Source organism: Camellia sinensis, chromosome 10 (assembly GCF_055761805.1).
Source record: "Camellia sinensis isolate YWXY chromosome 10, ASM5576180v1, whole genome shotgun sequence".
In the NCBI taxonomy this organism is placed as follows: domain Eukaryota; kingdom Viridiplantae; phylum Streptophyta; class Magnoliopsida; order Ericales; family Theaceae; genus Camellia; species Camellia sinensis.
Genome location: NC_138970.1, coordinates 50,921,879 through 50,935,522, shown reverse-complemented (window position 1 = coordinate 50,935,522; position 13,644 = coordinate 50,921,879). Strand labels below are relative to the sequence as shown.

General features: G+C 33.4%; 2 protein-coding genes across 2 annotated transcripts; both read right to left on the bottom strand.

The window, feature by feature from the left end:
- Positions 1-1,379: 1,379 nt before the first annotated feature.
- LOC114303545 (uncharacterized) lies at positions 1,380-2,521 on the bottom strand. Its single transcript, XM_028248679.2, has 2 exons — positions 1,989-2,521; positions 1,380-1,919 (listed from the first exon to the last, which is right to left on the bottom strand). Exons 1-2 carry the CDS (start codon positions 2,415-2,417, stop codon positions 1,860-1,862), a joined length of 489 nt encoding a protein of 162 aa, XP_028104480.2. The 5' UTR covers positions 2,418-2,521; the 3' UTR covers positions 1,380-1,859.
- Positions 2,522-7,271: 4,750 nt separating this feature from the next.
- LOC145800378 (uncharacterized) lies at positions 7,272-13,337 on the bottom strand. The gene is made up of 4 exons (XM_082890041.1): positions 13,048-13,337; positions 11,161-11,503; positions 8,866-8,941; positions 7,272-7,438 (listed from the first exon to the last, which is right to left on the bottom strand). Exons 1-4 carry the CDS (start codon positions 13,335-13,337, stop codon positions 7,272-7,274), a joined length of 876 nt encoding a protein of 291 aa, XP_082746167.1.
- Positions 13,338-13,644: the final 307 nt, after the last annotated feature.

Here is a 13,644-nt window from a genome sequence, read left to right as displayed (position 1 = left end):
CACAATAGATTAATCCTAATTTTACCTCAAAGTGAACCAATTATCCGGACCATGGTTACCTCTACCAATAAAGATTAGATATTAAAATTCGAAACTAGAATTAGAAATGATTCAAGTTACAAGTCAACCTTAATACCAAAAAAAAAAAAAAAACACACACACCCAATCGTCGATCAAAATGTGAAGAATTCAAGCACTAAAATTGCTATTCACCTCATGCCATAGGTTGTCCCATGAAAATGCTAATGTTCTTCGTTAGGCCTCTTTGTGAAGAAGCTGTTGAGGGCACTTGTCAAAGCTAAAGATGCCTTCAACAAGTTCAATGCCTACATCAAGCAAATTAAGACTCTTAAAACACTATTGTCTAATGCTTCTCTCTAATGTTTCATTTTTTTTTTTTGATAATTTGATGAAAATATGATTCTTTCTTAATTTGATGAAAGGATTGGAGATGATTTCTGAGCACTTACGACATCAAATGCATAATTTTATGAGAATATATTACTGTTGATACAAATTCGCAAGTTAGTTTGATACCGTATATTGTTGTTGCTACAAAAAATTAATGGGTTTTTGATCTGGGTATTGTTGATTGACTTTGGTGAACTAGTGAAGAAGAAGAAAAAATGAGATTGAAGGAAAGACGACCAAAAAAAAAAAAAAAAAAACCAGAAGGTTGGTTGGAATCCATGTTGCAATGTGCCAATTCCTCCAAATTGCAAACCAAATCAAGGATAAAATTGCTTGGCTCCCCCTACATATTTTGTCAAGTATGTGCAATTCCTCTTACACGTGGAAACCAAATTAAGGACACTTCAACAACCAATAAACCACATATAAAAGTTTTGATATCAGAATTCGGAATGAGAATGATTTGTGTTATGTAATATAACATCATAAGAACTGATTCGAAGTTACAAGTCAACTTCAATACCAAAAATCAAACCACATTGTGATCAAAATGCCATGATTCTTTGATCCAAACATAGCCTTCGTGTTGTGTGTTTTGTGCCATGTAAATGTCACGATTCTTGCTTAGGTTTCTTCAAATGGAGGTTGAGGACACTAGTTAAAGCTGATGTAGTGATCAAAGATGCCTTCTTTAAGTTCAATGCCTACATGAGAAGAAAAAAAAAAAGAAAAATTAAAACCAACTGTGCTCATATTTCTTAGCAAAAATAACATCTTGCCTCATGCTTTCTGATTCTAATCACATGTTCCTCAATATCATCAATAGGAACATTTAACTCCTTGAGATAAGAGATACTTGAAGTAGTACCAACCAATCGGTGCACTACCAAACCATCAGATACTAGGAAAACTGCCGGTCTCTTCACAAAAGTTTCAGAACTTTCTTTAATAAACTGAATTGAGTTGCAAGTCATTTTATACATGAAAATGGCCCTAGCTAGTCAAAACATATAAAAAATACAAACAAAAAGAAAACAACAAACAAACAACAGAATCTTAAAGCAAAAGACAAAGCTAATCAGAGTCAAGTCTATTCAGGGTCAGAGTCTAGCGCTTCAACTTCTTCGTTCTCAAAGGGGATTGGCACATCCAAGCTGACCTTGACTGCTGCAAGGGCCTTAGTCCACGCGTGCTTGAATCCCCTATTTTCGAATTTCAGCGCTTCATCAGCATAAGTATTTGTGGCCGACTCTTCCCCTTCTTTGAACGCCTCCAATGTTGATTGCCACGCATGCACTAGTTTAGCCTTGACTCTTTTCAGCTCCTCCTCTGCTGCCTTGTAAGCCGTCTCAAAGGTATTTGCTCTTTTCTCAGCAACTTGACGAAACAGGTCAGCTTCCTTGGCTTTTGCATGTTCGGCGGCTGGCTTTCCAGTTGCAATCGCATGGTCAGCGGCTGCTGTCAACATTACGAAGATGACGTCCAATATCGGCCATTCTCTTAGCAGACTGCAAAAAATTGCGTTAGAACTCAAGTTTATTGAAACTTTGATTGTTGTAATTCGGCATAATACTTACTTTAATTGCCGTCTGAACTACACGGGCTATGGCCAAAGCATCATCTTCGGCGCGTCGTATGTCCCTGTCTGCTGGAAGGATGATGGCCTCAGCCAGGCTCAAGGTGACGCCAGGCTCCTTAAGAGCCGAGGCACCCAATGGTACATGGGCATCCTTAACCTTCGACTGAATAACAAAGGGTGCCGCTATATCCAAAGCAGTAGACGTGCGCGCCCTCTTTTGTACTGGTTCCCTGGACTCGGCAGGTCGTTTTGGGCCCCTTTGGTCAGCCTTGTCCACAGTCGCTGTGGGAACAGCTACTTTAGGAGCCGATTCCTTGGGGACCTCAGCAGCCTTTTCAACAGCAGTCCCTCCTGACAGAGCCTCAGGCTCCCCACTCTTGCCAGCAACCTCTGTTGGCTTGTTTTTTGTAGCCATCTTCACTACCATACTTCCACTAGTTGCTTTTTCTACTATGTTTTGAGGTAGGAAATTATGAAGGCTTAACTCGGATGGGTAACTTTGATTTGACAAAAATACATCTGTCAAAGGGGACTTGGAAACCAAAGAGCGCTCGAGCAGATTCAAAATCTAGAAGCGAGTAGATAGCAATTAGAGCCATAGTATGGTAGATGTCATGTCTATATGAAAAAAAATATGCAACTATAGGACTACAATAATTTCTAAATAGTGCACATGCTTGTAAAATTTTTGCAAAACAATATGGACTACAATGATTTGTTTCCAGATGAGTAAGTTACATGTCATTCTCTATATAAAAATAAAAATAAAAATTGTAATGCATTTTTTTTTATATATATAATAATTTCTGATTTTTCTTTATGGTGGACATGGGGGTCAACATGTCCACAAAACCCTTTGTTCTGCTACTTAAATTCTATTTAATTATGGACTGAGATTTACTTGTAATGGCTGAAAATGCATCAGACTTGGCCTCGTTTGGCAAGAGGCTATTTTAGCCAATTAGTCAAAAAGTTATTAAATTAGCCAAAAAGCCAACAACCCATACCAAAAAGTCAAAGATTCTCTTTTCTCTCTACTTTTTGCACATCTTTTCGTAATTAGCCAAAAAGTCATCCCAAACATACAAGTTTTTTTTACCTACCTTTTTAGCCAAATAGCCAAAAAGTTACTAAATTAGCCTGTTCCCAAACGTAGAAACAAAAAATCTAAGGACAGAGGGTACTTGGCAAGTTGGATGAGATCAAAAATATAACAGTTGGTGAGAGGGCAATAATTTTGAACAAAGAAAACCAAAAAAATTAAAGTTCAATTTGGTTGGATGTAAATTACAAATCAAAAAATTTGAGATAAAAAAATATTAGGAAGTTATTTAGTACAGGTGGAAAAAAAAATTATAGAATGGATGTATTTTAATAGGATTCTTGCAAATAGAAAAAAAAAATCTTAAAATAATTTCAAGAAGCTACATATATAATTATTTCAAATAGTCATCACAAAGTTATTTAATTCAATTTTGAAAATCATAAATAATTTATCAAACTTACAATATGTTAGGGAACATGTTCGACCATTGTAATATTATTAATTAATAAATTATTTAATTTGAGACATTTCACATGATCCATGAATGAGAAGTTATTGGGAGATTATGGTCATTGGTAAGTATCAAGTACTTGGAATTATAGAGAATTTCACATTAACTAGGAGAGTAGATGAAGACAGGTGCAAAGAAGGAACAAGTGGAGGAGGTTTGAGAATGGTGGAGCTTCGGCTTCATCACCAAAGTTTGGTGACTATTGCACCAGTATTAGAATTCTTCTCACCGCAGTGAGTTTGATCTCTTTAAAGAAAATGAGATAGTTGCGTCTCAATTTAATTTGATTGCATCTCATTTTCTCTTTCTTTTTTCAATTAAATTTTATTTTCTCTAGTATTTTTATCAATAGAACATAATTAAGAGAAGAGAAAAAAAATGATTACAAAAATTAAAAAAGAAAAGAAAAATAAAATGATTGTGATTTTTCTGTAAGATTTAATAATACATGTAACCATAATAATAATGCGGAATTAAACTTCACAGGATCTTAAATTCAATACACCTCAAGAATAAAACAAACATACCTTTGTCAGCCTAAGTAGCACGGACACGGACACGGGACACGACACGGACACGTGGACACACAATTTTTCAAAAAATGGGGGACACGACACGTTGGGGACACGTTTAATATATATAATTTTATTTATATATTATATGTAAAATTAAAAAATATATACTATTTGTATTTATTTTTATTTATTTATTTTATTTATTATATGCAAAATTAAAAAATATATACTAATTTTATTTATTATATGTAAAATTAAAAAATAAATATATTATTTGTATTTATTTATATTATTTAAGACCAAAAGAAAGGTTAGGGGTTATATTATTTATTTATTTATATTATTTATTATTAGTATATAATTTATTATTAGTATATAAATATATATATATATATATATATGTATATATATATATTGTTAGTATATAACGTATATAACTGTTGCGTCGAAAATTTTAGCGAGAGAGAGAGAGAGAGCAGAGAGGGTCAAACGATGCGCAGAGAGGGAGACGAGGTCAATGGTCGATTGATGGTCAAACGAGGGTCAAACGAGGGCGATCGATGGTCGATCGAGGCGCAGAGAGGGAGACGAGGAAGACGAACAGGTTAGGTTTCTTCTCTCTGTCCTCAATCTGTCTCTCTCTTCCCTCGACCTATCTCCCTCTCTCTCTCTTCCCTCGATCTGTCTCTGTCTCTCTCTCTTTCTCCTCTCCAACTGTTCTAGGGCTTCTTCGATCCACCCACCTGCGTGTCTGAATCGTGTCCTCGCGTGTCCAACCTCGTGTCCGACTCTGAAAAATTCTGAAAAAAGGGGGACACACAGGGGAGAGTGTCGGACACGTGTCAACAGCGTGTCGTACGCGTGTCCGTGTCCGACACGTGTCCGACACTAATACGCAAGCCTCAGGGACGTGTCCGTGCTTCATAGTTGTCAGCCATTGAATTAGAGAAGTTGAGAAAAATACCCCTAATAGTTGAACCTTGAATTCTTGGCTCACCTTCTTCTCTCTGTCTCTCTTAATTAGGATCACGATAAAACTTAGAGTGATGGAAATTACTTATGATATGAAAGGGGAGTCACCCATCCTTATATAGAGGAGAGAAGAGGGCCAAATAAACTCTATCAGAAGAATTCCTAATCCATCAAGCTTTCCTTCTTATCTTAGAAGAGTGATTATATTAAAATTCTAATTACTGAACTTTATATATAATATTGGCTTTATCTAATTGTGGAGTCCAAATAAAATAAAACACAAATATGTAGGTTATTGGGCCATAGTAGAAAATAAATCCAACATTCTCCCACTTGGCTCATTAAGCCGATTATGATGCAATTATGAGTTTTTCCAAAAATATGCAACTTATAAAAAAATTTGGCTCATTGGATTCTACACTAAAAACTTTGACATGTGATCACGAATTTTTAAAAAATAGCCAATAAGTTCAGATATATTAAAAACTATAATACTGTGATTACTTCAGATCACCAATGTGAGTCATAGCGGTTATATAACATTTGTCATATTTCCTTCTATGCACTACACCATCGATAACCTTCACCAACCCAGTCCATTATCGGGATATATAATTATTTGCCTGAAAGGCCCCCTATAATTTGTCTTGTTAAGACATTTCCTGTTTATCAATATTCAAATTAATGTGTACACACTTTTAGAAACAGAAAAAACAGAAACAAAATTATTATTGCGCAAATAGTGTCAAATAAAAATAAGCACTCACAATTAACCATACACATCGAGGGTTGCTTAAAAGACCTATCCTGATAACATGCTCTTTGTATGTCTTTGGTGACAATCCCTTTGTGAATGGATCAACAATCATAAGAGAGGTGCTTAAGTTTTCAATTAACACATGTTGTTTCTGGACTCTTTCTCTAACGACTAAGTACTTTACTTCCATGTGTTTGGAACCACTGGAGTACTTTCCGTTCTTAGAGAAGAAAACTGTTGTGGTATTGTCACAATATATCTTCAGCGGCTTGGCAATTGAGTCAACAACACCAAGTTGTGAGATGAAATTTCGCAACCATAAAGCATGATTTGTAGCCTCAAAGCATATGGAATGCCCTTCATTTGTTTTCTTTCCAAGTCATTCTTTGGACACTGTTTTTCACTTAATTTATCACTCTTCATGATGGGTGCATCACCGGCTGAACAAAACTGCATATTGAATCTCTCCAAAACATGATCAATATATCCTTTCTGAGATAGTCCTAGCAATCCTCGAGATCGATCCCTAAAGATCTCTATGCCAATAACATAGTTTGCCTCACCCATATCGACCATTTTAAAGTTCTTGGAGAGATATTCCTTGGTTTCATGCAATAAGCCAAGGTCATTACTAGCTAACAAAATGTCATCCACATATAGCACCAAAATAATGTACTTGTTCCCACTAACCTTTAGATATATGCACTGATCAACTGCATTTTCCTTAAATCCGAAAAAGATAATGGTATCATTAAACCTTAATTACCATTGCTTGGAAGCTTGTTTAAAGCCATATATGGATTTCCTTAATTTGCAAGCTAAATGTTCTTTACCTTTCTTTGCAAATCCTTCTGGCTGCTCCATATAAATTTCTTCATCCAAATTCTCATTTAAAAAAATAATTTTTACATCCATTTGATGCAACTCTAAGTCATAATGAGCTACCAATGCTAGAATGATTCTAAGTGAGTCCTTCTTAGATACTGGAGAGAAGGTCTCTGTATAGTCTATGCCTTCTTTTTGAGTAAAACCCTTGGCAACAAGTCTGGCTTTAAATTGTTCGATATTGCCTTTTGTGTCGTGCTTGGTCTTGAAGACCCATTTACACCCGACCTTTTTACAGTTATTAGACAATTCAACGAGATCCCAAACACTATTCTGTTCCATAGATTTTAACTCTTCATTTATAGCATTGACCCATTTAGAAGAATCATCACTATTCATGGCTTGTGAAAATGAGATTGGATCTTTGTTAATCCCAATATCAAAATCAGATTCCTGTAGATATACAATGTAATCATCTGGAATGACAGGCTTTCTTTCCCTCTGAGATCTTATCATAACTGCCAGTTGTGGTGGTTCTACAATATTTTCAATGGTGGTATCTTCATGAAGTGGTGAAACATGAGGTGGTGAAAGGTTTTTCATTATGTTGTTCATTTCCCTCAGCCTGTGGAATAGTCAGAGGTACAACAATTTTTTCAATAAGGGTCAAATGTTGAGACATCTACCCTAATTTCCTCGAAATTCACCACTCGTGTTTTCTCACTCCCACTAATTTCACCATTATCTAAGAATCTAGCATTACCAGTCTCCACTATCCTCGTACTGTGATTAGGACAATAGAATTTGTACCCTTTAGACTTGTCTGAATAACCAATGAAATATCAAGATATTGTTCTTGAGTCCAACTTTTTCTCTTGTGAGTTGAAGATTCTTGCCTCTGCTGGACAACCCCAAATATGTAAGTGTCTCAAACTAGGTTTCCTACCAGTCCACAACTCAAAAGGAGTTGTTGGGACCGCCTTACTAGGAACCCTATTTAAGATATACATTGCAGTCTTTAAAGCTTCACCCTACATTGAAATAGGTACAATTGAGTAACTAAACATACTCCTAACCATATCTTTAAGTGTACGATTACGCCTTTCAGCAACTCCATTTTGTTCTGGCGTACCAGGCATTGTATATTGAGCACAAATGCCATTCTTTTCTAAGAATTTGGCAAATGGACCAGGATTTTGGCTTGACTCATCATATTTACCATAATACTTACCACCCTTGTCTGATCTCACTATTTTAACCTTTCTATCTAATTGTCTCTCGACTTCAGTTATGTACACCTCAAGGATGTCAACAGCCTGAGACTTTTTATGAATTAGATACACATATCCATAGCGTGAGAAGTCATCTATAAATGTGATAGAATATTTTTCACCACTAAGACGTGGGATGTTGAGTGGCCCGCAAATATCTGTATGAATTATCTCAAGAAACTCATTACTTCTTGTAGCACCTTTCTTGGTGTGTTTGGTTTGCTTTCCTTTAATGCAATTCACATATATCTCAAAATCAGTGAAGTCTAGGTTTTCCAAAATCCTATTCTTCACCAATTTTTCAATTTTATTTCTAGAGATATGCCCCAACCGTCTATGCCACTAGATTGAGTATTTTTCATTAATTAGACCACACTTTAAACCAATATTTGAATGCAGAGTTACTAATGATTGTGTAAACTCATGATTTAAGGTAATTTTATATAAACCATCACATAAATTACCAGAACCAATCACTATTGAATTAAACATTAAATTGAGTTTTCTACAATTAAATAAAACTGAATATCCAACACGATCTAATTTGGATAACGAAACTAAATTCCTAGAAAAGTGTCTTCTAGATCCATCTGATGACCCGTCTCTAAGATTAGTCGGTAGGTTCCTACAGTTACGACGTCAACTTTGAAACGGTTCCCTATATAGACAAATCTTTCACTTTCCTTCGGTTTCCTGGTTGAGAGGTATCCATGCATGTCATTTGTAATGTGGGTCGTGGCCTTAGAGTCAATCCACCACGTATTAGAAGGTACTTCAGCAAGATTTGATTCATAACAAACAAAAGAAAATTTCTTACATTTCTTTTCAAACCAAGCCTTTCTCTTGTTGCAGTCTTTCTTCACATGTTCCTTCTTGCCACAAAAGTAGCACTTGACATTAAAACCATTCTGAGCCTGATTTTTTTCCCCAGGTTCATTCTTTTTCTTTGGTGGATTTTTCTTTGATTTTACAAACTTACCCTTCTTTTTCTTTATAGCTCCATGAGTTACAGCCAATGCAGTTTGACGTCCTTCCTCCCTCAACCTCACTTCCTCCTGAACACACATATTAGTTAGCTCATTCAAACTCCATATCTTTATTGGTGTTATAGTGGATTTTGAACACACCGAACTGTGATGGAAGTTAGTTGAGAATAAACTGCACAAGGAAAGTTTCATCAACTTGCATAGTTTCATCAACTTGCATCCCTAAAGTTTTAAGTTTTGCAGCTTTGTCGCCATATTGAGGATATGATCCTAAACTCCTCGGTGGCCATTATATTTCATTGTTGTCAATTTAGCCATAATAGTGCCAGCAAGTGGCTTGTCGATCTTCAACAGCCTTTAACCAAATTTTACTTTAAGCGTTAAGGTAACGTCACTAAAGAGTCCTTTAGTCAATAACCATGTAAGATCCCAGGAAGGTCGGAGGAGTCAATACAGCCTCTCTTCTAAGTCCAACCATCTTAGATAGCAAGCTATCTTTTTGACAAATCTTAAGAGATATTAAGACTAGATCTTATAAGTAACACGGAAAAAGTCATAAACAATATACGTATTAAAGCTTTGAGAATTATGATAAACTATTGATATCACATAAGTCTTTCCTTTGGGTAAAACTTAAGTATATCTATTGTCCACTCGTCAAGAATCACTTATGTATGTCTAAAATAATTTATGCAATTTTTCAGCTAGTCATGTTACCTTTGGGTATTCAATTCTAATCTGTCAAATTACATAAGTTACATTATCCCACCCAGTTCATAATTATTTGAAAGTGACTCTCCTTTGGGCTAGTCTCAATCTCCTAATTATAACTGCAATTGAGAATATTATCGACCTTAATGTTACCCTTTTAACAATTCTTTTATATAGTGCTATATTCATAAGTCTTACAAATCTAGGCCACTTTGGTAGCTACTAAATTAGTAAACCCTATGAGTACGGAACTAACCAACAATATTCTCTATTCATTAATTTGAGTTATTTAATTATCATTAATTCAATCACTATTATGATTTCTAGAATTTCTTTTATGTGATTGCAATTACCAATATGATAATAATCATAACTCTAGATAAACATGAATATATATATATATGTATATATCAAAATATGCAATATGACAATCATGAATATCTCATATAATGGTTAATAAGAATTACACCTAATATGAATTAACCACTTCAATATTTAATATTTAATGTCATAAAATTATATCATGATACCAATTTTAAATCATGAAAATATATAAATATCAAACAATAATAGACAATAAGTGTATATAATCAGATGAGGTAAAATCATAATTCTTTAATAGACCGAATGATTCAACAAATTATAAAATTGCTTTTAATCTATGCGCTTTATCATAACGGCAAGCAATATAGGCAATTTAATATCATATTATGATGATTATAAAAATTATTATCACTAAAATTGATAATAAATCAAAACATGCATATGAACAGCATATGGAATTATACAAAAGCCTGCACCTAACATATCACAAAACAAGGTGAGTGGGTTGTGCTCTTATTTAGGTTAAGACCTAACAGATCATGTTTTCTTGTGAGTGAGGGAGTCTATGATGTGCACGCTTAGTGGAGTGCACATCACATGCCGACAGAGTTCAAACCTTATAAACAAAAGTATGTTTTTTGTGAATAATTATAATTATAATATAATAACAATATTCATAAATATATTATTATTCCAAGGTGTATTGATTCACAAACTAAAGCTCTGATACCACATATAAGATTTAATAATACATGTAATCATAATAATAATACGAAATTAAACTTCACAGGATTTTGAATTCGATACAACTTAAGAATAAAACAAACATACTTTTGTCAGCCATTGAATTAGAGAAGTTGAGAAAAATACTCCTAATAGTTGAACCTTGAATTCTTTGCTCACCTTCTTCTCTCTGTCTCTCTTAATTAGGATGACTATAAAACTTAGAGTGATGGAAAATACTTATGATATGAAAGGGGAGTCACCCATCCTTATATAGAGGAGAGAAGATGGCCAAATAAACTCTATAAGAAGAATTCCTAATCCATCAAAGCTTCCTTCTTATCTTAGAAGAGTGATTATATTAAAATTCTAATTACTGAACTTTATATATATATATATATTATTATTATTAGCTTTATCTAATTGTGGAGTCCAAATAAAACAAAACATGTAAAAATATGTAAACTATTGGGCCACACTAGAAAATAAATCCAACATTTTCTTCTAGTTACAAATAAGAATGTGATTACCTCCTCAGAGCCAACCTTGACAACTCTTTCCTCGAGACAACTCAAATCTTTGACACCAGTATTGCGAAGCAATTCAACTAGAACTCCTGGTGTGCTGGCAGTTATTTTGAAACTGTCACTGACAATATAAGCTGTCGATCGGGTGACAAACACGCCATCTGTCTCACTGGTATTGGAGGCCGAAGTCAAAGCAAATATCTCTTTGTTCATCAACTTCCCACATTTACATATAGAGTTCGCGTAATTACTAAACAATCCAACATTCTGTTTCCAACTGCACTCTAAATCAGAACATATGAAGTACCTTGTGGGCTCTGAATCATTTACATTTATTTTCAAACCCCTGCAATAGTCAGAACTAGAACTTTAACATTGATAACGAAAAAATAAATAGAATATTTAAAAAAAAAATAAAGAAAACAATGTTAATTTTTAATAATAATAAATGTTAGATAATATAATGAAAATAAGACACATGAAGGTGGGAAGATTCAAACCAGTGACTTCCAAGTAATAAAGTATAAAAGTTTTGGTCAAACAAGATAGCACCGTTGGATCATTTTAATGTGTTGTTAAAACATGAAAAATTAGAATAAAATTTAGACTTGTTTGTTTCGGCGTAAAATATTTCATGCAAAATGATTTTGTTTAAAAGAAAATTTTTATTTTGTTTTGCGGTGCTTGGTTAGCACTTAAAATATTTTTTACAATAAAAAAATAAAAATAAAGAGTCTATAGAAAAAATTTTAAAATGAAAAAGAATATAAAAATATGATATTCATACATAATTTTCATGTAGAATTAAACTAAAACAATAATTCAATATCATTCTTACAATTATGAGCTATAATAATCAGAATTTTAATTTTCAATAAGTAAATGTGATAAATCATTATATTAATTTTTTTAAATAAATTCCTTTTGTATATTATTATTAAAGAATAAAATAAGATACTAATTGAAAGTATAAAAAATAACAATTTCAAAATCTAATTCCAATCAATTGATAACCATAATATATATATATATATATATATATATATGTGCATAAATATATAAATGGACAAAGAGATAATAAAAACGTGCAATGTGTATAAAAAAAAGTGAAACATGATATGTAATTTGAGTAGTATCAACTGCGATTTATTATGTAATCAAACAACAGAAAATAGGTAACGATAAAACAAACAGAGCCTTAATTAATCTATAATAAGAAAATTATTTATTTTAATTAATAATATCTTTGATGAACTTGTTTCAAAAATTATTATGTCAAAATATTCCTTTCAGCAGAAACAAAAAAAAAAATGACACAATAATAGCAAAAATAGTATCAAACTAAAATTTAAAATATAAATAGAAAACACAACTCTCTATTAATGAGAAGTATCACATGTGGGGTCATTTGACAACTTGGTTAAAAATTAAAAGTTCTTTCATCTCTTACATAAAATAATAAAAAAATAATAAAAAATTAAAAAATTAATTTTTAGCAATCATCCCAAAGCACTCCATATTTTCTATCCCCAAATTACCCATGTTCAGTGTACCGCTTCGTAATGAGATTTCCAACATGAAAATGCAAACATCCAAAATTATATACTTTCAGAAGGGTAAATTACACTAAGAATTCAAACTCAATATTAGGGGTACGATGGTTCAGATTGATTCAGTTTAAGAATAAATCAAATTATTATTTATAGTTCCATGAAATTTGAAATCAAACTAAATCATGAAAATTTTGAAAATTAACTGTGTATTGAGAAAATTAAATCAAACTATGTGGTTTAGTCTCGATGGGACTAATTTGTGATTTTTTGGTTTCTTTCTCAACCTTCCCAATAGTAAAACATTTACAAGTATCAGAGAGAGATTAGTATAATTTGCCTGCAAATGGTTTCTAATGGAGTTCTGGGATGGAGCAGCATATCCATGCAAGCATTAGTCCAGAAATTGTCTAGGCTGAAATTTGCTTCTACGCTTCGGTACAAGTTGGACATGGATCCAAGCTCTGATCGATTCTTGCGGATGAGTCGGACAATGGTGCCCATTGGTAATGTCAAGAAACCGAAGAGAATGTCGACGAAGTCATTACCAGTTTCAGCACAAACCACCCTCTTCTTCTCTTCATCTACCAGAATTCTCACAGAAACTGTTGCACCTTGTTTGGCAGCCATGCCGATAAAAACAATTTCACAATTTTTTGTTTTTGTAAATTTGAATTTGGGTCTTCTATGCTAGAACCAGGTGCGTCTTCTCTACTAATATACATACCCAGTAAACAGAAGAGAGAAGAAGCTATAAAGGGTCGAAGCTGTGATGCCTTTGAAGATGAAAACCGAAGGGTCAAAAGACTGCATTTAAGGTTAATTCGGTATTCGTGAAATATCAACAGGCACATTTATAGGACGGCTAGGAAATTCTAATATGAGTAATGGAGTAGGTCGCGCATGTGAGAGAGATTTAATAGAAATTTTAAAAGAA

What these genes read in the sequence shown, in the direction of transcription:
- LOC114303545 (XM_028248679.2), bottom strand. Translation starts at nt 2,417, where the DNA reads ATGGTAGTGAAGATGGCTACAAAAAACAAGCCAACAGAGGTTGCTGGC. An exon ending in TAGTTCAGACGGCAATTAAA is followed by an intron (nt 1,920 to 1,988) that starts GTAAGTATTATG and finishes AATTTTTTGCAG; the next exon opens with TCTGCTAAGAGAATGGCCGA.
- LOC145800378 (XM_082890041.1), bottom strand. Translation starts at nt 13,337, where the DNA reads ATGGCTGCCAAACAAGGTGCAACAGTTTCTGTGAGAATTCTGGTAGAT. An exon ending in TCAAGGTTGGCTCTGAGGAG is followed by an intron (nt 8,942 to 11,160) that starts GTAATCACATTC and finishes ATGTGTGTTCAG; the next exon opens with GAGGAAGTGAGGTTGAGGGA. An exon ending in AGCTATAAAGAAAAAGAAGG is followed by an intron (nt 7,439 to 8,865) that starts GTAAGTTTGTAA and finishes TTGGTTATTCAG; the next exon opens with ACAAGTCTAAAGGGTACAAA.